Below are 23,735 nucleotides of genomic sequence, written 5' to 3'. Positions count from 1 at the left end.
TATTTATTTGACAGTGAGAGAGAGATCACAAGTAGGCAGAGAGGCAGGAAGAGAGAGAGAGAGAGAGAGAGAGGGGAAGAAGCAGACTCCTGGCTGAGCAGACAGCCCGATGTGGGGCTCGATCCCAGGACCCTGGGACCATGACCTGAGCCGAAGGCAGAGGCTTTAACCCACTGAGCCACCCAGGCGCCCCTAGCCCATGAGTTTCTTGAGCATCTCACTCATCTTCGCATCTGCACCAAGCACAGGCCACTCAGAACGTGACTGGCGAATGTTAGCAGACGAGGGAAGTAGGTATATGGGGGAACTGAGGTGAAAATGTACTACAGACATATTCAGAATGCCCTGGTTTCCTCACCAATTGATGCCTCTAGGCTAGCAATCATGACTTACCTAGGAATGACCTATGAGAATATGAGAAGTTCCAGAAACTGGTAAATCACGTACTTGAAAATCAAATGCTTGCTATTTAAACCAGAGCAACCGCTATTAAAAGGAAATTTATGGTGAAGCCATTTGTAATAGGGAATAATCAACCTCCTTTATAATGAAAATACACATTTTTTATTCTGAGTTTGCTTTAAGCAGGAGACACCTGGCACAAATCTGTACTTTTCTTCACCATCCCTTGACCAACCCTATTTCACACTGTCTGAAGTTCTCAGTCAGTATAAAAGGAGATGCAACAAACTTCTATATAATCCAGCTTCTGGACAAGTTTCATCAGTATTGCCTGTGCCCTACTGTTAATTTCAGATAGCAAGAAAGTTCCCATACAATGGAGCCTTGGAGGGCAGCCAACACTCCATGGAAGCCAGGCTGTGGGCTATTTAGCTTCCCTTGGTTGATATGGGATGGCCAAAAAATACCAGAATTCTTGAGATGGGAGCTGACTAGTAGGTCAACAGCATATCCCTAGAGCACATCTTTAAAGTAAAACCTAAAGCAACAAAGTTGTAGTCTTTTATGAATTGGCACAAGGACGAGTCCTAGTCAGGGATGCTGGGCATACAGTAGGTGTATGATAGACACTTGTTACTTGGTCCCAAGATAAGAAAACATGATTCAAGTGACAAGTTTCAGAAGTTCTGGCCAAGGAGACAGTTTTGGGCGGAAGGAAAGACTCAGTGTAGTACTAACTTATAAATAAAAACAAGCAGAAGCTGTCATGTCTAACCAGCCAGGGCAATAAGAATAGATGGTGACCAACAGATTGATTTCATAGTCAAAGGTATAAACTTTCCCAGATCTAGAGTAGGGTTGCCAGATTTAGCAAATGAAAATATAGGATGTCAGTTAAATTTGAACGTCAGATAACAACAAATACTTTTTTAAGGTAAGTATTCCTAAATACTACATAAGACAGACTCACACACACAAAAATTACTCATTATCTGACATTTGAATTTAACCAACTATCTGGTATTTAATCTGGCGATCATACTCCAGGGAGAGCAGAAACACGTTGAATCTCAAATGTCCTTAAGCCACTTAGGTTTCCAAATCACCATCCACAGAAATGCTTACTTGAGAACTCAGATATGGATAATGAAGAATCTACTTTCTTAAGAGTGAAACAAGATGTTGATCAGAGATGCCTTTTCCTAGGTCACAGTGAAAGGAAGGACAAAAGAATAATACAGTTAGGAATGGGGTTGCTCAACCCTAGCACTATTAACATTTGGAGTCAAACAGGTCCTTGGTGGGGGGACTGTCCTGCATACTGAAAGATGTTTAGCAGCATTCCTGGCCTCTACCCCCTAGATGCCAGGAGCGTATCCTACCCCACCCCACCCCACTCTGAGTTGTGACAGTCAAAAATGTTTCCAGATAATAAGAGGCACCTGGGTGGTTCAGTTGGTTAAGTGTCCCACTCATGATTTTGCCTCAGGCTCTGCACTCAGTGGGGAGTCTGCTTGGGATTCTCTCCCTCCCCCGACTCATGATTTCTCTCATGTGCACTCTCTCTCTCTCTCAAGTAAAATAAATCTTTAGGGGAGCTTGGGTGCCGTGGTTGGTTAAGCATCTGACTCTTGATTTCAGCTCAGGTCAAGTTTTCGGGACTGTGAGACTGAGCTCCGAGTCGGGCTCCATGCTGGGTGTGGGGCCTGCTCAAGATTCTGTCTCCCTCTGGCCCTCCCCTGCTCGCTCTCTCTTTAAAAAAAAAGGGGGGGGGGAGTTTCCAGATATTGCCAAATGTCCCCTGGGGGCAAAATCTCCTCCAGTTGAAACCACTAAAGAGACGAAATGGTCAAATAAACAGAAAGTGTTATATCTATTAACCAGTGGTCATATAACAAAAGATTCTTCTTAAGGGAGAAAGTCTCAGCTCTCCCTGGGCCCCCTTAAGCCCATAATAAGGATGAGAGGCCTAGTCATTTCAGCTAAGACAATCAAAAACCCTTCATCTGCCGCAAGTGCTAGAGAAGAATCTTTGGTGAGTCAAGCCATTGGAGCTCTGCATGGCTACACACACATCACAGCAAGCAGGGTGTCGTATCCAGCCTTTGAAGACGTTGCTTTTAAGTTAACCTCCCTTCCAACTAAACTTTTTCCAAATCTCTTCCTGCCATTTGGAAGTTGAGTGATTCTCAGCTGAAAAGGCCTGTATATACGAGGTGCAGATGGCGGCAGTTACGGCCCTCACCAGATGCTGCAGTCTCTAATTTGATTGAAAGGATATAATTAGACAACAGAAACACTTTAATGAAAGAGCAAAACATGGAGGGAGGGAAGGATTGAAGGCCCTTAACTGATGCCAAAACACCCACCAGTAATAGAGGCTTTGAGTCTGGGGCAAGGGAAGGGGAAAGCCCCTTAAAAGGACAGTCCCCATCCTGTTTATTTCCCCCATAGACATAGGAATAGGGATTTTATTATTGTAGATTTCCACTGTATTTTATGTGGGAACAATCTGATTAAAACCAGAAGAGTCTTCAGAAGAACATCAAAGAAAAACAAATATGGCTTCTGTGGTCATTATTAAAAATATTTTCACCAGCCCAATAATCTTCTTTGAAGATGAATTTTTATAGATTGAACAGCAGCAAGCAATTTACATACTGTGATGGCACTGGTTAATGACCGCTACCACTGTGGAAGAGGACCACTTGGTCACCATGTTTACAAGCAACTTCAGGCCACCAAGGAGCATGGACAGCCATTTAACATATCTGTTCGGAAGGCACAAAGAAATCATGTAGAATGAGTCCTACATGCTGATGCTGCAACCATTTTGAATCATCTTGAAAAGTTGCTTATGCTGTTTTTACTTTTTCCTAGCTTCCAAACTTTGAGTGTTGAGTATACTGTTCTGGTACTAACCAAGAATCTAACCAAACTGAAAGAAATCCAGCCCTCAAAGTCTAAAGTTGCTAATGTGGTGTGACACTCGGGTTTGGAAGCGGCTGCAGCCTCCTCAGCCCACTAGAAGCAGGGCCCGCCCTTGTGGTAAATTGAACAATAAAAGTTTAATGCTTTGGCGACTTGCCAAGGATTAAATCAGTGGCAAGAGAAACTAGAAGCGGGCCTAGCAGAGGGGCAGCCCCTAGAGGGTCCTGCTATAATGGGGAGGAATAAAGGCAACCTTGCATGTTAGGTGGCCTAAAATCTTCTGTCTGCCAGGTGCTTCGTAGCACCTCACTTCATTTCTCTTCAAACTGTTGCAAGTCTGGGGTGCCTGGCTGGCTCAGTAGGCAGAGCATGCGACTCTTGATCTTGGGGGTGTAAGTTCAAGCCCCACACTGGGTGTAGAGATTTCTTAAAAATAAAATCATAAAAAATAAAATTAAAAAAGAAAAAAAGAAAGAACAACTGTTGCAAGTCCAGGCTACGGAGGTGTTTCCCTAGAAAGAAGACCAAAAGGGGGTGGGGCGGGGTGGGCAGAGGTCAGGGAGCAGGGAATTTCCTTACAGGAGAAGGCAAATTTCTGTAGAGTGGTTATTTTGGGGAAGTATGGGCACCCTTTTGACATATCCACAATGGCCTCTTTCCTTTCTCTGTTCAGTCTGAACCCAGAATAATGTCTCAGAGATGAGGTCTGGGGAAGAAGCCACTGCCATCTTGAGAGGAAGACACTGAAGACAACAGAGAGGGGGAAAAACAGAGTGAACGAGGGCTGCTCCTATGGGTCTAATACTTTTGGGTTCCAGCCAGACTCTCCAGGTCAAACTGAATATGGAAGGAATGTCAGTTATTGTTCTGCCCCATTGAGGGGCTGCACAGTGAGACAGTAAGAAGCCAACCTGCCAAATGACATCAGGGGGCTTGAGACCTCATCTTAAAAACTCCACAGGTAGTTTTCTAAAGGACACATTCGTATCTTCCTCTGCTGTCCTTCTTCAGGAGGCAAAAACTCAGGCAAAGACTACAGATCCAAACTTCCGGCCTCTCTCAAGTGTTTTGCATTAACTGTTCCACAGTACAAACACAATCAACTTGGTATGTTTGAATGTTTCATTTTGTTTTTTCAAAAATGTTTTAATTAAAACAAAATAATCAGCCATGCTAAGCACATTGTTGTTTTTTAAAGGCCACTTTAAAAATGACGACAGTACCATGGAAATAAAATTGAACTGTTTAGTAAAATGATAGAAATTTGTTTTCTTCTTCTCTCCCCCGCCCCCCGCCCCCCACCCCCGGCTGATTTTTCTGTGTCTCAGGCTGGTGCCACCTGCTGCCTGGGCTTTCCTCTGACAAACAGATCTCTCAACTGCTTGCTCCAAGCAACATCTGCATAGTTGAGCAAACCATGGGCCAGTTCCAAGGCAGACACTACTTTCTATATGTAGTACACACTGAACCACACTGAATTTTTTTTAAGGCATTTTAAAAAGTATTATTAAAGATCCAAATATATGTGCATGAACTTCCCCTCATGTATCTTTAGAAAAAAATTATGGTAAAATACACATAAAATTCACCATTTTAACCATTTTTCCTATATGTCTCTTAAAAATGGTTAATAGTAAAATGTGAAGGGTCCATTTAGTCACCAAAACCAAGTCTCCTTTTCACCTTTCCAGACCACTGAGCACTGGAAAGAAATCAATACACAGGAACTTAAAGCACGACTTGGCAAAGTACACCTCAGGCCCAATCTGGCCCACTCCCTGATTTTGTATAGCCCCTGAGCTAGCATTAGTTTTAAAATTTTTAAATGACTGAAAACAATCAAAAGAATATTTTGTGACCTAGGAAAATTTTATGAAATTTTAAAATTTCAGTGTCCATAAAGTTTTATTAGAACATAGCCACGCCCATTCATTTATATTTGTCTCTGGCTGCTTTTGCCCTACAAAGTCAGAGTGGAATAACTACAACAGAGACAGTACAGAGCCTACAAAGTCGAAATTATTTACTGTTTGGCCCTTTACAAAAAATGTCTGCCAACACCTGACCTAGAGCCTCACTCCAGGACCCCAAATTCTAAACTAATGTTATAGTGCCCATCACCAAAAATCCCTAATCTGCATATTGTGAAGGTATTTAAAGCAATTCATTTTATCTTCATCATTTATTGCTGCTGCTTTAACTATGCTAAATAGTGATATTATCAATAATATCTATATTAAGCATGCCAACTTGCTATTTATTAGGAGGGAGCCTAAATGGAACTTCTTTCTTTTTATTATTTTTTTAAAGATTTTATTTATTTATTTGACAGAGAGAGTAGACACAAGTAGGCAGAGAGGCAGGTGGGGGAGTGGCGGGGGGGAAGCAGGCTCCCCGCTGAGCAGAGAGCCCGATGCAGAGCTCGATGCGGAGCTCGATCCCAGGACCCTGGGATCACCACCTGAGCTGAAGACAGAGGCCTTAACCCACTGAGCCACCCAGGCGTCCCTGGAACTTCTTTTTTGCTTTCAGGTTTATAAAAGGTCTCATTGTATATCTCAAACATTTAAACAGATTTGTCTAGAGACCAAAACAAATTTTCATAAAAACATCAGAGTTCTCTGGTTATCAGGTCAGTTTTGACAGTTTTGTGTTTCTTAAAATACTCAGAGCATTAAAATAATGGGTCGACATAAAAGTACAAAAGCATGTTCGGCCACTTTACTCCTATCAGCCCCTGTGCTGCATTCAGGTAAACCGTTAATGATATCTCTAAGAGGATCAGTGCTCTATACAGCATGAAGCTCTCACTGTTCACTGAACTCATGGGTTTCATGGCAAGACATACTACTGGCTAAGAGGATAAACACTAGATGAGGGTTTAGAGGAGAATGAGTATCAAAAAAGGTGTTCACAGCAAATCTAACCTGAATCGAGCAGCTCTGTAGATGCACACCTGACAGCCCCCTAATGCAGAGAAACACCCAAGCAGGGAGCTTGCCTCAGGAGCAAAACTCAAATAGCACAATTCTACCCAACCTTCCCTGCTCTTTCTACCTCTAGGCTTTCCCCTCCAGGTCAGTAAATTCCAGATGGGAGCCCATCAGCCCTATGGCTCTGGTTGCCTTCCTCCTTGAAAAGGGAGTCTAGATTCCACCATCAACCTCTGTCTTCCTCCTTATCAGCTGTGAAGAAAGGGAGAGAATCTCAAAGGAAGAATGGAGAGGAGAAGGGAGATCATTTGGGGTCAGTTATACACTGTAATTAGAACTAGCATTGATGGGGAATGAGCTAACTGTTTTTATAAAGTCAGCATTCAAAAATGCAAACCACCAGTAATTTAAATATTACAAAATTGTGCAGAATACAAGTATTGAAATAAATTTTTCCATCCACAAAATTTTAGAGAAAATTACAGTATCAAAAAATATAAAACGGCAAGTTTGGCATATCCTCAAGGATTTAAAAAACTAGTAGACAGTCTTGGGACAGGATGTGATGCTTCAGACCATGTGGTATCTCCCTAAAACTGCTTCTGGAACTAAAAAGGAAAAGCCAAGGAAAGCCCTGGTGTACCTGGATGGTAGGAAAAATTGCTGGTGAGGATTACTGAGGCAGGAACTTGAGCCACTTACCACAAATCACCTCACAATGGTTATTTATTTGTCCCTAACTCAGACTCCTAAATAAAAGTGTACCACGGTTTGAGGTTCAAACTGCCTGAGTTTGAGTTGCTGTATTTGACCCCTCCTAGCAAAGCAAAGGTGCCTGAGGAGAGGATGCCACCTTCTAACAAACATAAGCAGAGCTGGCGCACTTGACTACTACTCTGCCCTTTCCAGAAGGAGAACAAGTTTATTTCCACCCATACCTCTCTCTCCCCGTAGAGGACATTAAATCCTGACCACACAGATGGCAAAGTGGAGCTGAGGGGTTACTAGGTTACAGTTATGTTGACATATCCTGGCTCTCAGAAAGTTTCTCCTTCATTCCTCACATACAGCAAATAGCACAAGTGATCACACTTCTGTAGCAGTTTTTGCAGAAGTCCCCTTGAAAGCTGCCGATCTCTCAGAAACCACTTCCTGAGTCTAAGGTTTACAGGACTTGGAGACCCCCTTCTACTGATCTAAAGCCAAGCTTTGCCTTTTATAGGGCTTAATCAGACTGGAAGCTCACAGCATTCTCAGGGCAAATGAGGTGTCTAGCACTTGGTGAACTGTGAAGCACTATAAAAAGTATTATTAAAATATGTTTATTGACTGCCTTCTATATGTGGGCGTTACCTGCAGTATATCATTTTATCTTTACCAACACCAGGCCAAGGGAGTTCTCATTATCCCTCCTTTACAGATGAGGAAACTGAGGCTTAGACAGCTGAGTCATGGCCCCAAAATCACACAGTAAGTGACAACACCCAGTCCTATCTTTTTCACTCATCCAAGCTGGTAAGTAAACAAAGCAACAAAGTTTTCTTTCGGCAACGAAATCCTGTCTTTCCAACATCACAGCGACTTTGGGTGGAGAACCCTCAGCCGGTTTTCCTACTCCGGCAAACCGGTAATGAACCCTTCCCGTCCCTTTCACGAACGCCCAATTCTCAACACCCAAACAACCTGCAGAGAAATGTAACTGGGCCAGACAACGCCCTCGTGCCTGCTCTTCAACTTGGAAAAAAGTTCTGCTGCAAAGAAGGGTGTGTATGGAAGCTAAGCAAAGTCCCAGCTTCCATCCTAGTCCCGGGCTCCACCCCGGGAAGACCTGGCCTTGGCCTTGACCCGGGGAGTGGGTGACCCTGTTTAAAGGGTGGGATTACCTGGGAAATGGGGCTCTGCATTCCACCTTCGGGATAAGCACCCTAAGATCTGTAGGGGAGGTTTTCCATCACCCCTTCCTTCCTCTCTCCAAGCTAGGCCCGCACCTGAGTTTTGGGAGGCTCAAAACATCCCCGGAGGTAAAGACTGGTTGTCCCGGCTGGGTACAGCGGGTCGTTCCTCGACCCGGACCTGCCTCTTGCAAGGCGGGCTAGTCAGCTCGACTCATCACGAGGCAGAAATTCCAAGCAGGCGCAGCCGGGAACCCGGCAGAGAGGCTGGGCGCCCGCTGCGCTCGCCTCCGCACCCGCTCCTGAGCCCGGGGGCGCGGGGGCGTCGCCGCGGGGCTTGCGGAGGGGATTCTGGCCCGGGAGAGCCGCTGAGGGGCTTGGGGAGGGGGTGTAGCGTCTCGAGACGGGGTGCGTCGCTAAGAGACAGGACAGGATCCCGGGAGGTGCTGGGGCAGAGGGGGCATCCCGGCCCAGGGAGAGTTCGCTGAGGAACTTGAGCAGGGGGTCCGGGGTCCTGGGTCCTGAGGCGGAAGAGACGTCCTAGCCCAGGGGGCATCGCTGAGAAGCTTGGCTAAGGGATCCCTGGAGTAGGTCCTGAGGCAAAGAGGGCGCCCGGGGGGCGTCACTGGGGGCCGGGAGTGAGGGTGGGGGGAAGCCCCGGGTTCTGAGGCGGGGGGCTGCCCCGGCTGGGGGATGTCGCTGAGGGGCTGGAAGGAGGAGTCCCGGGAAATAGGAGCTAGGGGGTTGGGCCCCCCCAGGCGGGCCGGCCCTCGCTGCCCCTCGGGAGAGCTCGGCGCAGGGCGGGCGCGGGGACTCGCTCACTCACCGGGTCCCGGGCCGAGGCCGGGGCTGGGCGCGGGCCGGGCTGCCAGGGTGAGCGCGGCGGCGGAGAGCAGGGCGAGGCGGGCGGCGGGCGGCGCCATGGGCCGTCAGTGCGGGGCCCCGGGGCGCGGCCCGGGGGAGAGGGGGCAGCGCGGGGAGCCGGGGGCGGCCATGGGAGCGGGACGCGGGGCTCGGGCGTGGCCCCGCCCCGGCCCGCCCTCCTCAGCGCTGCCACCGCCCCGGCCGTGCGGGGCCCGCCCGGCTCCGCCCGCTAGACCCGAGGGGCGGAGCCGACTGCGCACGCCCTCCCCTCCCGGTGCGCGCGCCGCGCCTGCCGCTCAAGCTCCAGACTCCGCCCACATCCCCTTCCTCACCTGGGCCCGCCCCCACGGGGCACTTTATTGGTCCGAGCGACGGGGCGGGGCCAGCAGGTGATGGGTGGGGTCCGGGGCTCCGCCTCCGAGTTCCCCCGCAGAGCTTTGGCTACGTTGGAGCCCGCCGAGCGCCTCAATGACTCTTGCTCCACCTTCACTCAGGTCGTGACCCACAAGGCGTGCTCAGCCGCAGCGGTAATAATCAAAACAGCAGTTTGCAAACCGCTTTTCCCTGCTTTGATCAACGTAGCAGTTTAAAAAAAGGGCACTCTGGAATCAGAATGTCTGAGTTCAGTCACCTGTAAGACCTTGAGCAGGTCTAAGAAAAAATAGCTCTCTTACCTCAGTTTCTTCATCTGTTAGATGGGAGCGTTGATAGCATACTCCTAAAACTGTTTCCTTCCACCATCCCAGTTCTGGCACCCACAAAGGCAGCATACTGAACCCTGGTTCCGAATCCTGTCGCACATCCTTTGTCAACTGGGGCAAGTTTCCTCCTCTGTCTGGGCCTCAGTCATCTGCAAAATGGGAATTAATACAACCGTCAAGATTAGATGAGATAGAAGAAAGTAAAGCGCCCAACACAGAGCCCGAGATGGACCGGGCAATGATGCTTTCTTGCAGACTGGGATACCGAGGCTCAGAGCGCGCGTGACTGAAACTCTTGGGCCCCCGCGTGGCACGTCTTTTGCCCCCGCCCCCAAGGTCTTCCCTGGCTGCACTCTGGGTCTGTCCCGGGCCTCCCTCTTCCCCCGCACTCCCCCAGGCAGAGGAGATTTTCCCTCTGCTCCCGCCTAAAGCGCCGCGGTGACGCCCCTCGGGGCACGTCTGGGCGGCGCGCCGGCCGCTTTCAAGTCCCTGGTCCCGGGCTTGCAAGTGCGGGCCTGTGCCCTGCGTGGCGGCGGGAGATTCTGCCCTCGTGTGCAGACTCGCCGCGCCCAAAGCCGGGCTGGGGCCGTCCCGCCTCCCCTCGGCAGGCTCTGGGGCCCGCCTTAGGTAAGCCGCCCCTTGCGCCCCCTTGCCCACTCCCAAGGTCTGCCTCTGCACAACCTGCTCCCCAGCTGTTTCCAGGGCCGGGCCCCAAAGGTGCAGATACCTCCCACGAGGCTTCCCAATCTTGGTCCCTCTCCACCCACACGACCCAGAGCCGCGGCAAGAAGAATCTTGTTCTCTCATTGTTTTCAGTCTTTCCCGAGTTCAGGGATCCTCTGGGCACCTTATTGGTTCAAGAGGACACCCCTCACCCAGTGCCTCCCCTCTACAATACACCCGGTGTATCCAACTTATCCTCTCCTCTCCACCATCCAGGACCCTTCCCATCTCCAAAACCAGCTTCTTCCAGTAGGACCCATGAACTCCTCACCTGTAACATGAGGTAACATGGGTCCTTGAAGATGGAGGCAGCAGGAGCACCTTGAAGGAGAATGAAATGAGAACAGCAGGTGAAACCATCAGCCCAAAGCATACACTCAATAAAGGCAAAACTTCCTCCATTCAACAAATATTCAGTGAGGAATATACCCAGAGCACCAACAAGACAAGCTGGTCCTTTCCTCCTAGAAATCATGCGAATTTCAGAGAGCAAAAAGTTCTACAGAGACAAGAAATGGTGTTCGCAGAGAATGGTCTGTGAACTGTTTTAAAGTGGAGTGCAGGGAAACACTTTTGCAAAGCAGGACACAGCTCTCTACAGTTTACAAGGTCCTTTGGCATCTCATCCTGGTTTCTGAGGAGGAGATAGGAAGGCGCAGACAAGAGGTTCAAAACAGGGTTTATGTGGCCAAGTCTGGGGGTTTGGGCCTCATGATAGTAGCCTCAGCCTGTTGGGCTCCGCTGCAGGAAATCATTCCTGCTGAGTGGGTGCCAGCCCCTCCCATGGGTTGGTTCTCTCCACCTTGTGTACAACCAGAATGGGCTATGTAATTTGCAGGGCCCGGTGAGAAACGAAGCTGTGGGGTCCCTTGGTCAAAATGATTAAGAATTTCAAGGTGGCTATGAGAGAGCGTTAAATCAAGTGTGGGGCCCTTCTAAGTTTGGGGACACTACACAGGTGACGTACCCCATGAAGCTGGCTTGTACAACAGAACTCAGATAGAGCGTGCAAGCCCCCGCCCCCACTGGCTGCTATGAGAAACATCCCTCTAGAGCCTTCCCTAGGCCTCCCTCCCCTCTCTTCTAGCTTAAAGCCTAGCACAGGTGACGGAAACAGTGCACAGAGGCTAAAAATACAGCCCAGCAGGTCTAGGTCAGGGCACTTAACAGCTCAAGGTCTTTTGCTCAGTTACGTGGTCCCCGCCCCTGGCAAGAAGAAGCCTAAGATACTCATTTCAATGCTTCACATGCCTCAATCGCTTAGCAGATTTATTTCATGGAAAGAGTGAGGACATTGACTGCAGTCCCTGGGCCTCCAGGAAAATGCTGGTGTCTGCCTGTTTGCCTGCTTGTGCTGTGCAGTCGAGCCCTTCAATTCCTCTGAGGACAGCAGGAATTGCCAAGAAGCTGGGAGAGCTCAGTGGGTGGAGTTGAGGGGCTCCTGTTATCTTTGAAACTCCAGTTGGAATAATTTGTGCTCAGAAGGCACCATGTTGTGGAGAGAGCCCTAGATACGGAGCCCGATTCTAATAACAATGAGAGCAAACATTTACAAGGACTTTCCTAAACTCTAGGCAGGGTAGGGTGCCTGACATCACACTTCACACAATGTTTCCAGTAGCGCTGTGAGAGAGGCACCCTCACTACCCGCCTCAGACAGAGAGGTTGAATGGCTTGCCCAAACGTGGCCCAGTGGTAGAGCTGGGCTTTGAACCCAGGCAGCTGAACTCCAGGACTAGATTCCTACCTTAGGTGGAATTCCGCCTACCTAGGGGGAATTACACCTTGGATGGAAAATACCTACCTTAGGTAGGTGAATTGCCTGCCTGTCCTTCTGAGGTTCTGGCAACAAATATTTACCGAGTGGTCCAGGGGCACAATTAGGGTGAGGCAAGAGAGACATTCATGCCAGGCACACGACTTTAGGCCCAAAAAACTTGGTAATCAAGATAAAAAAATAAATATTATTTAAATAAGTTGTAAAAATATTTAAAACATATTTCATAAACATGATTCAATGCAATAGCTTTTTTTTTTTCTTTTTTGACAGGGAGCGAGGCAGAGAGAGAGGGAGCACAAGCAGGGGGAGGGGCAGAGGGAGAGGGAGAAGCAGGCTTCCCACTGAGCAGGGAGCTGGATGTGGGGCTCAATCCCAGCACCCTGGGATCATGACCAGAGTGGAAGGCACAAGCTTAAACAACGGAGCCATCCAGGTGCCCCTCAGTGTAATAGCTTTAAGAAGATAAAGGCTTGTCCTCCAAAATTCACACCGCACGAAATATCAAAATTTTAAATGAAAAGAGGATCTCCAGCCTCCGGCTCGGCTCAACACTGTACTGTTACCAATCCTGTTCAGATTTATGAGACCAAAAGCTAGTGATGGGAAACTCAGGAGAAGTAGTGGTTTGGCTTGTTCTGATGGGGATAAGGGCAATGAAGCAATCTGGCTTTGAACATAATGTATTAGAGGTGTCTGTGGGCCATCCAGGTGGCCCCGTCTGAGAACTGAGTCTGGGGTGGGGAAGGGGTGCCGGTGTGGCCAGGGCACCCTTATTTTGCATACTTGGCCCATGATAGGTCCGTGTCCAGCACATGTGGTTTAAATCACTGGTCCTCTGAGTTTGCATCATGGTTCAGGAATCTTCTCAAATTCTCTCATCCAAAGTTTTTCTCTTCTTTCCTAAACCTTCTACATCACGAACCTCAGATATGTTCCTATCTGGGCGTGGCAGTTTGCTGCTTGGGTGTTAAAATGAAAACATCTTCCGAGGAAATTAAAAACAACTATACGCCACTAGATTTGGAGGCGGGGCATGAAGGGGGAAGACAAGAATGATTATGAATTGGCTCAATTTCCTTTTTATCAATGGACCTTCCAGAAAGAGGATGGGAGCAAAGAGGAATCAAAGAGAAGAAAGGTAGTAGTCAAGGAAAGAAAGAAAGAAGAAAGATTATCGGAGCTAAAAATATGGTGAGGAGAGCTTGGTCAAGCATCAAAGAAGGGCAGATGTGGTGGTTTAGATATGTCGGGAAGTACGACTCCAAAGGATCGGTGGAAAATAAAGGCTATTTAGACTGAGCTCAGCAGAATGAAAAGGCTCATTGGAGAATCCAACGGAGGAATAGGCATTTCCACTACACAGAAGCTCTACAGCGTCAACCCCAGATGCACTGGACCAGGTGTTCACACCAACGGTGGGAACTCTTACAATAGTTTCAGGACCCTGGACCAAGTAGAGTCTTTTTATCTTGACTTTATAATTCTGAACAATCTCTGTCCAAGACCAGTCACTTTCCTTAGTCTACCCTCAGGTACCCTTTCCTTGGCATCTCAGAAAGAGCGAGATATTCCGGGCAACTCCCATGACCACGGGAAAATTTGTCTCCTGTAAATAGTGCAGTTCTGTGAGATCGAGGAAACTGACATATGTTTAGGGGAGGTGGATCCTGGGAAAAGAAATGTCATGCTCCCCAGTTCAGACCGGAATCATTCCCCGCTTCAAGAGTCTCCTTGAAAGCCCCGAGACAAAGCTCATACCAAATGTTGAGTTACGTCACTCAGACTGTGGGCAATAAGGGTTCAAGAAAGGGTCAGATGATTGACTGGGCCACAGTAATAATAATATTAATAAGAACATTATTTATTGAGTGCTTCCTATGTGCCAGGAGCCATACCAAGTGCCTCCCATGCTCTGTCCTATTTTGTCTTCACAGATCCTGGGGAAGGCACTGTTACTATCCCCATTTCACAGATGAGGAGAGTAAGGTTCAGATACGTGAACTCGCTTGCCCATCGAGAGATGGATCTGGGATGTCACCTCGGGCTGATCAACTTGTACACCCAGAGAAGGTCTCCTGTCAAGGATAGGACTAGAACTGGACCCATGGATGGTATGGGGATGGGCTGAACCGATAACACGCAAAGCATCAGATAGCTCTGAGTGGTGAAGAGCAAGGGTGGTGTAGACCTTGGTTGAGACCGACCTTTGTTGGTTTACTGGCTTTGGGATCTGGGGCATGGTTCTCGAGCAGCTTGTGCCTCGGTTTCTTCATTTGTAAAGTAGGACTGGCAACAGTGCCCAAACTCATGACTGTTGGTGGCATTTCATGAGATGATGCTTGGGAAGTGCCTGGGACAGTGCCTGGCCTATGGCAAACATCTGATAAATACAAATTTTACCAATGTAGGAAGAATAATAGCACAAGCCATGTTATCCTTGGGTTAGTTCCAAGGAGCATGAGGGTTACCTACTGGGCGTGACTTACCCTGCAGGGAGAGGAGGCAGATTTTGATTGAAGTTAGAGGGTAAACTGTAGCTAGAAGAGGGAGAGGCAGCACGTTCCTCTGAGTCTGAGCGTGGTCACCTGGCCAGGCATTGAGTAAAGGCCTAGGAAAGTAAATACAACAGATGAGTATCTGGAAAGAGGAGGTGTGGGAAGGCCAACCTTGAGACAGGGAAGGAGAGAAGAGAAACCAAAGAGCTACTCCCAGAATTCCTTTTTTGCCTGACAGTTCCCTTCTGTCCCTGCTCCTGCAGAGCCAAGGCAGACAGTGGCCCAAGAGCCTGGTGCTACCTCTCCGGGATTCAGCAGCTCTGAAAGGATGCTTGCCTGCCCCGTCTCCAGACATTAACAAAGTCTTCCCAGAGACAAACGCTTTTCCAACACCCTGCTCTAAAATCGACCCACCTCTCAGGAGGTGAGGCCCGGGCTCCCCACTGAATGGGCCCCATTGTCCTCCCGAGCGTCTGTGGATCCAGATGCCTTTGGCCTGGAGGTGGTTCCACCGTGGCCTGCCGTGCGGTCGGCCTGCCGTGCGGTCGGCCTGCAGACTTTGATTCACTCCTGGGACAACACTCAGAAAAAAATCAAACAGGCAACACATACGATTCCAGGAGCTCCTGCCAGACTCATACTCTGTTTTTCCATCCCTTCCCTCTCCTCCCCCTCAGGAGGGAGCCTCCCTTGGCATTTTGTGTCTAAAAACTCAAAACCACCAACAGGACCAAAGCCCCTGATAAGGAGGGAGGCATTGCCCAAGAGTTACCAGGAAGAAGCGTCTTTGTTCCTGTTTCAAGCCCTTGACACTGCTAACAGTTCTAATTACTGAATTTGCCATGGGATGTAAAATAAAACCGCATTCCAGAAACCATGTAGTTCTCCCGGGGAGAGACATGGAGGGAGAGGTGCCCAGGGCAGCAGGAACGTGTTCTTTCATTTCTGGTCCCTAACCTTGGCAGCTCTTCTGAGAGAGTAACAGTACCTTCTTTATGTGCACGGAGAAGGCCACTTTTGCACATGTAAGGCTCTATCTCACTACTTGTATCCACAAATACAGTTTTGGTCTTTGACTCCCCTTGCGTGCAAAGCAATGCTTCTTAAGAACGTTAGGACCTTCCTAATTCACCCAAGCCCTTCTGGGAGGAAATGAGCGCTTCACCAGCTCCTGAGGCTGCAAGCACCACAAAATAGAACTTCTTCTGGCCTAATTTAACTATAAAATCTGATGATGTAACACCCACCCACCCCCACATCACAAACCAAAGTGACATCACAAATACTAGAGACCATGGTTCAAAACTGCCTCCCTGTGAGCCAAAAATCTAAACAAACTGCAATTTGCTCATACATGACTGAGGCAGAGAAAGACAGGTGACTAGAAATATTAAAAAAAAAAAAAAAAGCAAAACAACAGCAACAACCAAAAAAAGCAAAAGAGAAAAAGGGAAAAGAAAATACATATTTCTTCCCCCTACTAAGCTAGCTAAAATAAAATTTAAGGCAACTGAAATATGGTAAGGTAATTTTATTTTTTTTATAGATGACATTTCTTAGAAGGTCAGGTCTCTTTAAGGGTGTGATTCTCATTCTGTCCAAATTGTTCTCTTGTTCTCTGCTGCTCCCAGGAAATGGAGGTCCGTATCACTTACGTTGGACTTTTGCCTTTAAGGATCCCCGTATTTCCCCGTGGAGCAGCCTTTCTTGGCTCATGGTGGTCTGGCTAGGAAGTGTGTTCAGGGCTCGGCAGAACTTTTATGTGGTGTCATTTCTGTTTGCAGCCTGGTCAAGGGGTGACTGCAGCACGTATAGGAATCTCAAGTGATCTCATCCCCATTCCTTTCCTGCTACCATTCCCTAAGCCCTGTAGCAGACAGGAATTGTCTTTGATTCCCTGTAAATGCTCCCCAAACCTCTGCTTCCAGCCCAAGCATTGCCAAGTTCTTTGAGAGCCTGAATATCATCGTGACCTGGTTTCCCTACTTGGTACAAAAGGCTCTGGTGAGCAGGAGATCTGATGGATAGATTTCTGAGAGCTGTGTAGAAGGAACCATGCGTAAAATGCGGTTCATATTAGGCCTGCTAGTCTTTGCTTGAGAATTGGTCCTTTTTCTTATTCTTTTCTCTCCCCTTACGATTCTAGCATCCCATCTATGTGAGACGAGACTCCGGGATCCCTGCCTATGGGCTCCGTCAGTCTATCCTACTGAACACCAGGCTTCAGGACTGCTATGTGGACTCACCAGCCCTCACCAACATCTGGACGGCCAGAATGTGTGCAAAGCAGAACATCAATACCCCAGCAGCCGGGACCACCTCCTCTTGGGAAGTTGTGAAGACTCCCTTGGTGGCCAGTTCCTTCTCCCTGATTAAGTTGGTGCTCAGGCGACAACTGAAGGATAAGTGTTGCCCAGGACCAAGCAGGGTTGGAGAAGCAAAGCCTTCAAGGAGATTAAAGTCCAAGGACAATTCGGCAGTAAGAGCCACGCCGCGGGGCAGAATAAGACACTCCATCGGTTCCAAGGGCAGGCGGCCAGTACGGCAGCGTCCCGGCTCCTCAAGGCTCAGGAAGCCAGCAGGAGGCATCAACAAGGTACCTGTTAGGATGGCTGGGGGTGGACAGAAACTGATGGCCTGGGAACATGGAAATGCAAGTGAGAGAGTGCTTAATGCTTACATGATTTATCCCGGGGGTGGGCGGGGGAATCCTAAAGTTAAAGACAGGATTGTGGCTGGGGGCAGCGGCATGAGACAGTGGAGAGAGTACCAGATCTGGGCTTCTGCCTTTTACGCTCTGCCTAGTTCTATAGGAGGATGGCGTGGCTTTTGTAAACACTTGACATGAAGGGGAAAGAAGGGAGGGAAAGGCCCGGAGATGGGTGGTGCCCTTAGGTACACACACCCAAACATCAGAGGAGAGCAATAGATCTTGCCATGAACTTCCACCTGGGGAACCTGGTGTCCAGAGAGGCCCATCACTCCACGGGGCCAGCAGAGCTCAGAGGGCACCTCAGAGCGAGGCTGCCCCGCCTCAAATCCCAGCTCTAACTATAATTGAGGACAACTGTGGGTTTAGCCTCTGGTCTCTGTCACCTACAAAATGTAGAAAACACACCCCCTCCCATAGGGTTTCATGAGGACTGAGGTAATATAATAATGCACAAAGTTTTTGAACGGCGCCTGGCACAGAGTAAATGCTTCATATCCTGCGTGGCATTCAGCAAAGGACACTGTGGTTAGGAACCTTCTCACCGTGCCAGCTTCGGCCAACCAATTTCAGTTTCCTTGCCTTTAGATTGGTCTCCTGCTGACCTTATGGGATTATGGGCAATGCATGCAGTGGTGTACATGAAGGAATTCGGGAAACCAGACCACGCTAGACAAATGTTGGTGGTGGCTGGAACCAAGACTCGGGGACACAAATCCCAGATAATTATTCTGAGCTCCCTTCTCAAGTTTTAGCTTTGACTTCTCTGCTTTCTTCCTGGCTAGAGTAAAGAAAGTTCAAAGGAGAAAAAAGTAACCGCCCGCCAAGATCTTGAGAGCAGATATGCTGAACATGTGGCTGTCACCCAAGCACGGCCCGGGGACACTGGGACAGCCGCCTGGAAGGGCCAGGCGTTGCTTCCCGAAACCAGAGAGAGACAGCAGTTGTTGGAGGACAAGCTAACCATCCATGGCCTCCCCACTGAGGGTTACAGGGCTCTGTACCACTCGGTGGTGGAGCCGATGCTGTGGAATCCTTCCGGGACCCCCAAGAGGTACAGCTTGGAGCTGGGCAAGGCCATCAAACAAAAGCTCTGGGAGGCTCTGTACAGCCAGGCTGCCGCTCCTCCAGGGGCTCAGGACCTGCTGCCTGGCCGGAAGCTGCTGGGGGTCCACGAGGAGCCTGTGCCCAAGAAGTGGCCCAAATTCAAGAGAGAGAAATAGGAACAGGAGCTCACGGGCTTAGGATATTGCTATTCTCTGCTAGATGTCTGAAAAATAAACACCACTTTGCACCTTCCACATAATCTCAGAGTGCTTTACAAATTAGTAACTCCCGCCCTGGGAGGTAAGACAAATGGGTACGAGATTCATTTCATACTGATGGCCCTTCTCCACTCTCATAACTAGGTCATGTCGAGGGCTCAGTGCTTGGGGGTCTCTTGGCCTTCCGAGGTAGGAAAAGGCCAGGCAGACGAAGTCAACAACCCATGTTCCTTATTTTTAAAAGTGGACTATCGTTTCCCTCATTGCTTCCACATAGGGCTTAGCAAAACCACCACCACCACCCCAAGGACATTACCCCACATGCTCTCTATCAGAGGCTCTCTCATGAAACCATCCCGGGCCCCAACAACATGAACTCTATGTTACCAAGAGAAGAGATCCTACAGACGCATACGTGAACAAGGAGGAAGTTAAAGGCACTCTCTCCTTGGTGGGATCTGTAGACGCAAACAGAGCAATGACAACATGTAACACATACTTGATAAAATTGTATTTTTTTTACAGTCATTTGTACAATTTGTTACAAAACCATAGAAGACTACAACTTGTTTGAAATCATTTTTGGTCGGCAAATATGCAAAATCTGTGTGCAATTATCATGTATTTACATGGCCTCATGTTAGTCATTTTCAATGATTATTCCAACAATGTCACACTCTCAACATAAGACATGGCTTAAGATAAATATATTAGTAAATAAATATTCTGAGAACATATTTCCATAAATGAAATGTGCTGCTATACATATACAGAATATACATAAGTTGTTTCTAGCCTTTAAAACATTAAAAAAATGGTAATGTTGGAGAAGGAGCCCTTAGACCATTTTATTACAAAATCTTTACAGCAAAGTCTTTACAAAATATCTTTTAAGTGCTATGGGAGCAATTAAAAAAAAACATTTCAAAATAGTGTCTTGTTAGACCAACACAATAGAGTTTATATAAAGAATAGAAAAAGGCAGGTCTGTTTAAAAAATAATACTCCGATTAGTAATTATTTTTTAGACCTCATTTTTTATTAAAAGCATTAGTCCTGCATGAGCTTTGAGTAGAAACTAGCAGCACATAAGGGAGGGTCTGAGTGGTGGGACAGCAGATCGGGTTTTATAAAAATGGCTTGGGTTCAAGAGAGGCGGGAGATTGAGAGAGAGCCAGCGTAAAGAGGTACCTTGTTGATCAGAACTCCCAAACCCCCGTTTTTTAACTGGTTCCAGTACTCTTTAGTTTACATGGCTGTCCTATATCCAGGGCTGGGCCATGGGACCAGGCCTACAGTCACACTCTGGCTTGGGGTCGGGGCGCGGGGCGATAATTCTCCATGGAAAATGTGATGCTCCCAGTTTCCAAGACTATATGACCCCAACACACCCCTGAGAGGCCATTACTGGAGTCTTGCAACTTCAAAGAAGACATTTCTTTTGATTTGAACGGTGAGGCAGGAATATAGCTGGTCACTATACTCCGGTGACCTCCCTGTCTGGTGGGCCAATACAAACTCGAAACAGTGGCTGATATTTAAAATTTTAACATTTTCATTTTTCTGCTTCTACTGCCCTGTAAACGAAAGAAAAATGTGTTTCTTTTTGCCATCCGTAATTATTGCTCTTTCCAACAAAAATTGGACACATTTATTTTAATAAGCCCCGTGGAAGCCACATTACCTACTCCTCTATTTATTGCTTAAGGCTGTTGAGGAGTAGTTTCCCAGACCAGGCTAAAGTAAGCCACTTTGGGGGTATGGTTTCAGACAAAGGAGAGAATATGCACTCAAAGGCATTAAAAACAAAACAAAACAAAACAAAAAACACAAAACCACGAACAACAACAAAAATCTCAACAATGAGAAGCTGTATTTTTTTTTTTTTTTTGCAGTTCCTGTTAGAAGCCATCCCCGCCCCCTGCCCCCCCACCCCCAACCACGGAATGCGAGCCGAGCCGTTGTCCTCAGCAGCTGCTACTCCTGGCCTGAGAAATCAAGGCGGGCCGGATCACATGTCAACAGCTTAGGCCCTTCTCACACCCTAGCCAACAGGTGTGCTGGGCATAGACCCGGGGGTGGGGGTGGGGGGCGGGAAGCAGCCCCCAGGGGACTGTACCTCAGAGGCTGGAGGACAAAGCTCACTGTACTGAGCTCCTAAATGGCAACTGGCTGGAATTTCTTTGTGTCATAGCCTGGCTAGATTAAAAAAAAAAAAAAAAAAGGCACAAAAGATTGGGATACAGTGAGATTCTCAGTCAAAAGTATTCTTGTCTGGACCCTGGCCTGACTGGAGAAGGGGTCATCACTGTCGTCGATGGCAACCCTGGGAGGTTTCTTACTTCCCCACTATACTTGGGGGGTGGGGTTGGGGGGGCACGAGGCCGCGAGGTTCCTGTTCTGCAGATGAGCATATCAGATGACGATAACTGAATAAAAATGAATAAAAGTGACCGGAGGAGTTAGTGGACACAAGGGCTAATGGGATTGGTTTCTTCTAAAAAAGACTTGGAAGAACAAGAAGTACATTGGACAAAAAAGATGACAGTCCCTGATCTGAAATAGCTTTAAATAGATTCTCCCTTTTACAATGGAAACCTTTTTTTTTTTTTTTTTTTAATGGTTTGGGTTTTAAAACTCTCCCTCTCTCTTGAAAACAAGAACAGCGAGAACCGCTGGGAAAAAACACAAAAACCTACCCTTTGGAGCTAAACTATCTGATAGTCTCTTTCTCTGTCTCCTGGAGAATCAATACATAATAGTGCATTAGGTAGAAAGGATAGTAGACATTTGCAGGCGAGATGAGCCATTTCGGCCATTTCGGCCATGAATAACCCCGAAGCAGTGCTTCCAGAGGGAAATGGGATGGGAAACGTATCATTCAAACAGCTCGGTGCTGACCCTACGGGGTCCCCAGGAAGGCAGCCCAAGGACACCGGTGCACCCACACAGACGCCTGGGCGCAGGCACGCTCTAGCGCCCTCTGTCCCTCTTCTGGGTTACTGAGAACACTTTCCACCCCCTAGACACTAAGGTCGCAAAACTACATTCCTTCTGGGTGTCTGTCCCCACACACCCCTTCAAACCATTTCTGCAGCCAGGGGCAGGAAGCCCGAGTTCAGGATTGTGAACTCTTGTCCTCTGACCTAAGACAATGACCCAAAGGGACAGACGGAAGAACACTGGGCTGAACTGCCCCTGTCATCCTGGGGCTGGCGTGGTGATGGCTTGTCCCAGCTCCTCAGAACTGCAGACCTTCTGCCCTATCCCTAGCTGTTTCCATCAGCTGCCTATAGGTGTGGGCTGGAGAGGGCACGGCTTCTGAGAAGACCCGAAACTTTGTACACTGGGATTTGCCACAAGAAAGAAAGAGGCAGCATTGCATTGTTCCTCAGAGTTTGTACCCATATCAACTAGCTTTACTTCAAGTTTCTGGTTCATTTTCTAAGGCAGGTGTAGCCCTGAGCTTTTCAAAGGCCTGAGTTCCCTCCAGGGAGACAACAGTATCTACACATGATATGGTTCAATTAATGCAGCAGTGATTTCTTTTTTTTTTTTTTTCAGCAAAAGTTGGCGGTTAGGGTTCTTTAAAATATATATTTAAATAACTTTTTACATTTACATATAATATCTTAAAAAACAAAGCAGAGAACTCAATCCCACACACCTTGGGACCCCAAGCACACACACTTTACAAAACAGAATATACCATGTTATCAAAAGAGGCAAAAGACTCAGAGAATTTTGTCTGTTGGTTTGTTAATGGGGGGTGGGGGGGCAGTTTGCCACAGGCGGCTCACATTTTGGGTTGAGAAGGAGGGCTCTCTTTATTACCACTTTTGTGTGTTTGTCAAAGCTAAAAAAAAAAAAAATCTTTTTTTTTTTTCCTGAAGGAAGTCAGAGCTTGGAGTCTCCATATAGTCCCCATTTCCACGTAAGAGTTCCTTCTGAGCTCAGGCTTCTGTGCCACTGTCTGCTGGGCGAGATCTCTGTCCTAGAGAGAGACACACACACAAATAAATCATCAAGGGGACAGAACTGGCACTGGAAGCCCTGGGCACAACACACAGGGGTCCAGGTGGGGGACTTGGGTGCCCATCCCTGGTGTCACAGGCTCTTAGGGAGCAACAGCGCAGAACACCAGACGGACCGCGTATATGGCAAAGGCAGGAAGGCACGGGTGCCTCCCAGACAGCCAGTCTCCCTCATCTGGATGGGCAGAGATTTCTGGAAGCCCTTAGGTAGCATGAACTTACAACATACTGAAGATGCGCCATCAGGCACGTGGAAAGAAGAGGACAAGACCCCTTCCCAGAGCCCACAGACCTCAGAACAAAGTAACCTCAGACTGCCATAGCCTGGGAAGTGAACAGGGCCCGTGACAGTGACCCTGGACAGGGGTCGAGGGCACGATTTCAGCCCAGATCTGGAGAAGCGGCTGAGAAGTCTGGAAGCTGGGATGAGTTTGGCTTGTTGGGGAAGCAGGTCAGCGGCCACAGAAGGTTCAAGGGGCAAGGAGGTAAGTGAAGCAGGTGGTGGTCCGAGGGGCAGATCATACAGAATGGGGTGAGGAGTTCCCCTTTTTAAAATTTAGAGGTAGTGGCAAGTCACTGAAGGGTTTTCCAGTGTAAAGACACATTTCAAAAAAGACCCCCATGGCTCCTATGCAGAACAGAAGGCCAAGAGCAGTGAGAGATCAGTTAGGCCACTGCTTTGGCCGCAGAGAGAGGAGACGGGCCTACCCCAGGAGACGGTAGGTGGGGGACACAGAAGTGAGAAATTAGGGATATGCTTTGGAAGGGGAATGTGTCGTGGTGCTACTCCAAGGTGCCGGACTGTTTATGACTGACACAAATGTTTGGAAACTTTATAGCAACTGGATGAGGTCTGCTGAATGGAATGAAAATCCTGGAGTTGGATTCTGCACGTCCTTTGCTAAGTTTCATTTTTCTGGGGATTTGATTTTCTGAACGGGGTGGGGGTGGTGGTGAAAAACCAGCCCACAGGGTCCCCACAGCAGGCTGAGAAGCCCAGGACAC

At 48.0% G+C, this 23,735-nt stretch overlaps 3 protein-coding genes across 5 annotated transcripts in view; 1 reads left to right on the top strand and 2 right to left on the bottom strand.

The window, feature by feature from the left end:
- The window catches only part of KREMEN1 (kringle containing transmembrane protein 1), a 66,851-nt gene extending 57,704 nt beyond the window's left edge, over positions 1-9,147 (bottom strand). Inside the window, exon 1 of one of the 2 annotated variants that reach the window (XM_046025633.1) lies at positions 8,985-9,147. In XM_046025633.1, the coding sequence (XP_045881589.1) occupies positions 8,985-9,081 (97 nt within the window). In that variant the 5' untranslated portion in view covers positions 9,082-9,147. The remainder of the gene's footprint in view (positions 1-8,984) is intronic. The other variant, XM_046025634.1, reaches the window with a different exon arrangement.
- Positions 9,148-9,414: 267 nt separating this feature from the next.
- Positions 9,415-18,654, top strand: C12H22orf31 (chromosome 12 C22orf31 homolog). The gene is made up of 6 exons (XM_046024335.1): positions 9,415-9,549; positions 10,155-10,350; positions 10,663-10,729; positions 16,650-16,725; positions 16,868-17,317; positions 18,217-18,654. Exons 1-6 carry the CDS (start codon positions 9,415-9,417, stop codon positions 18,652-18,654), a joined length of 1,362 nt encoding a protein of 453 aa, XP_045880291.1.
- A 3,559-nt stretch (positions 18,655-22,213) lies between these two features.
- Positions 22,214-23,735, bottom strand: part of ZNRF3 (zinc and ring finger 3) — a 155,380-nt gene continuing 153,858 nt past the window's right edge. For both annotated transcript variants that reach the window (XM_046025717.1, XM_046025718.1), the window contains exon 9: positions 22,214-22,690. In XM_046025717.1, coding sequence (XP_045881673.1) covers positions 22,650-22,690 — 41 coding nt within the window. In that variant the 3' untranslated portion in view covers positions 22,214-22,649. The remainder of the gene's footprint in view (positions 22,691-23,735) is intronic.

This window comes from Meles meles, chromosome 12, assembly GCF_922984935.1.
Source record: "Meles meles chromosome 12, mMelMel3.1 paternal haplotype, whole genome shotgun sequence".
NCBI lineage: Eukaryota > Metazoa > Chordata > Mammalia > Carnivora > Mustelidae > Meles > Meles meles.
This window is presented reverse-complemented; position numbering and strand designations above follow the sequence as displayed.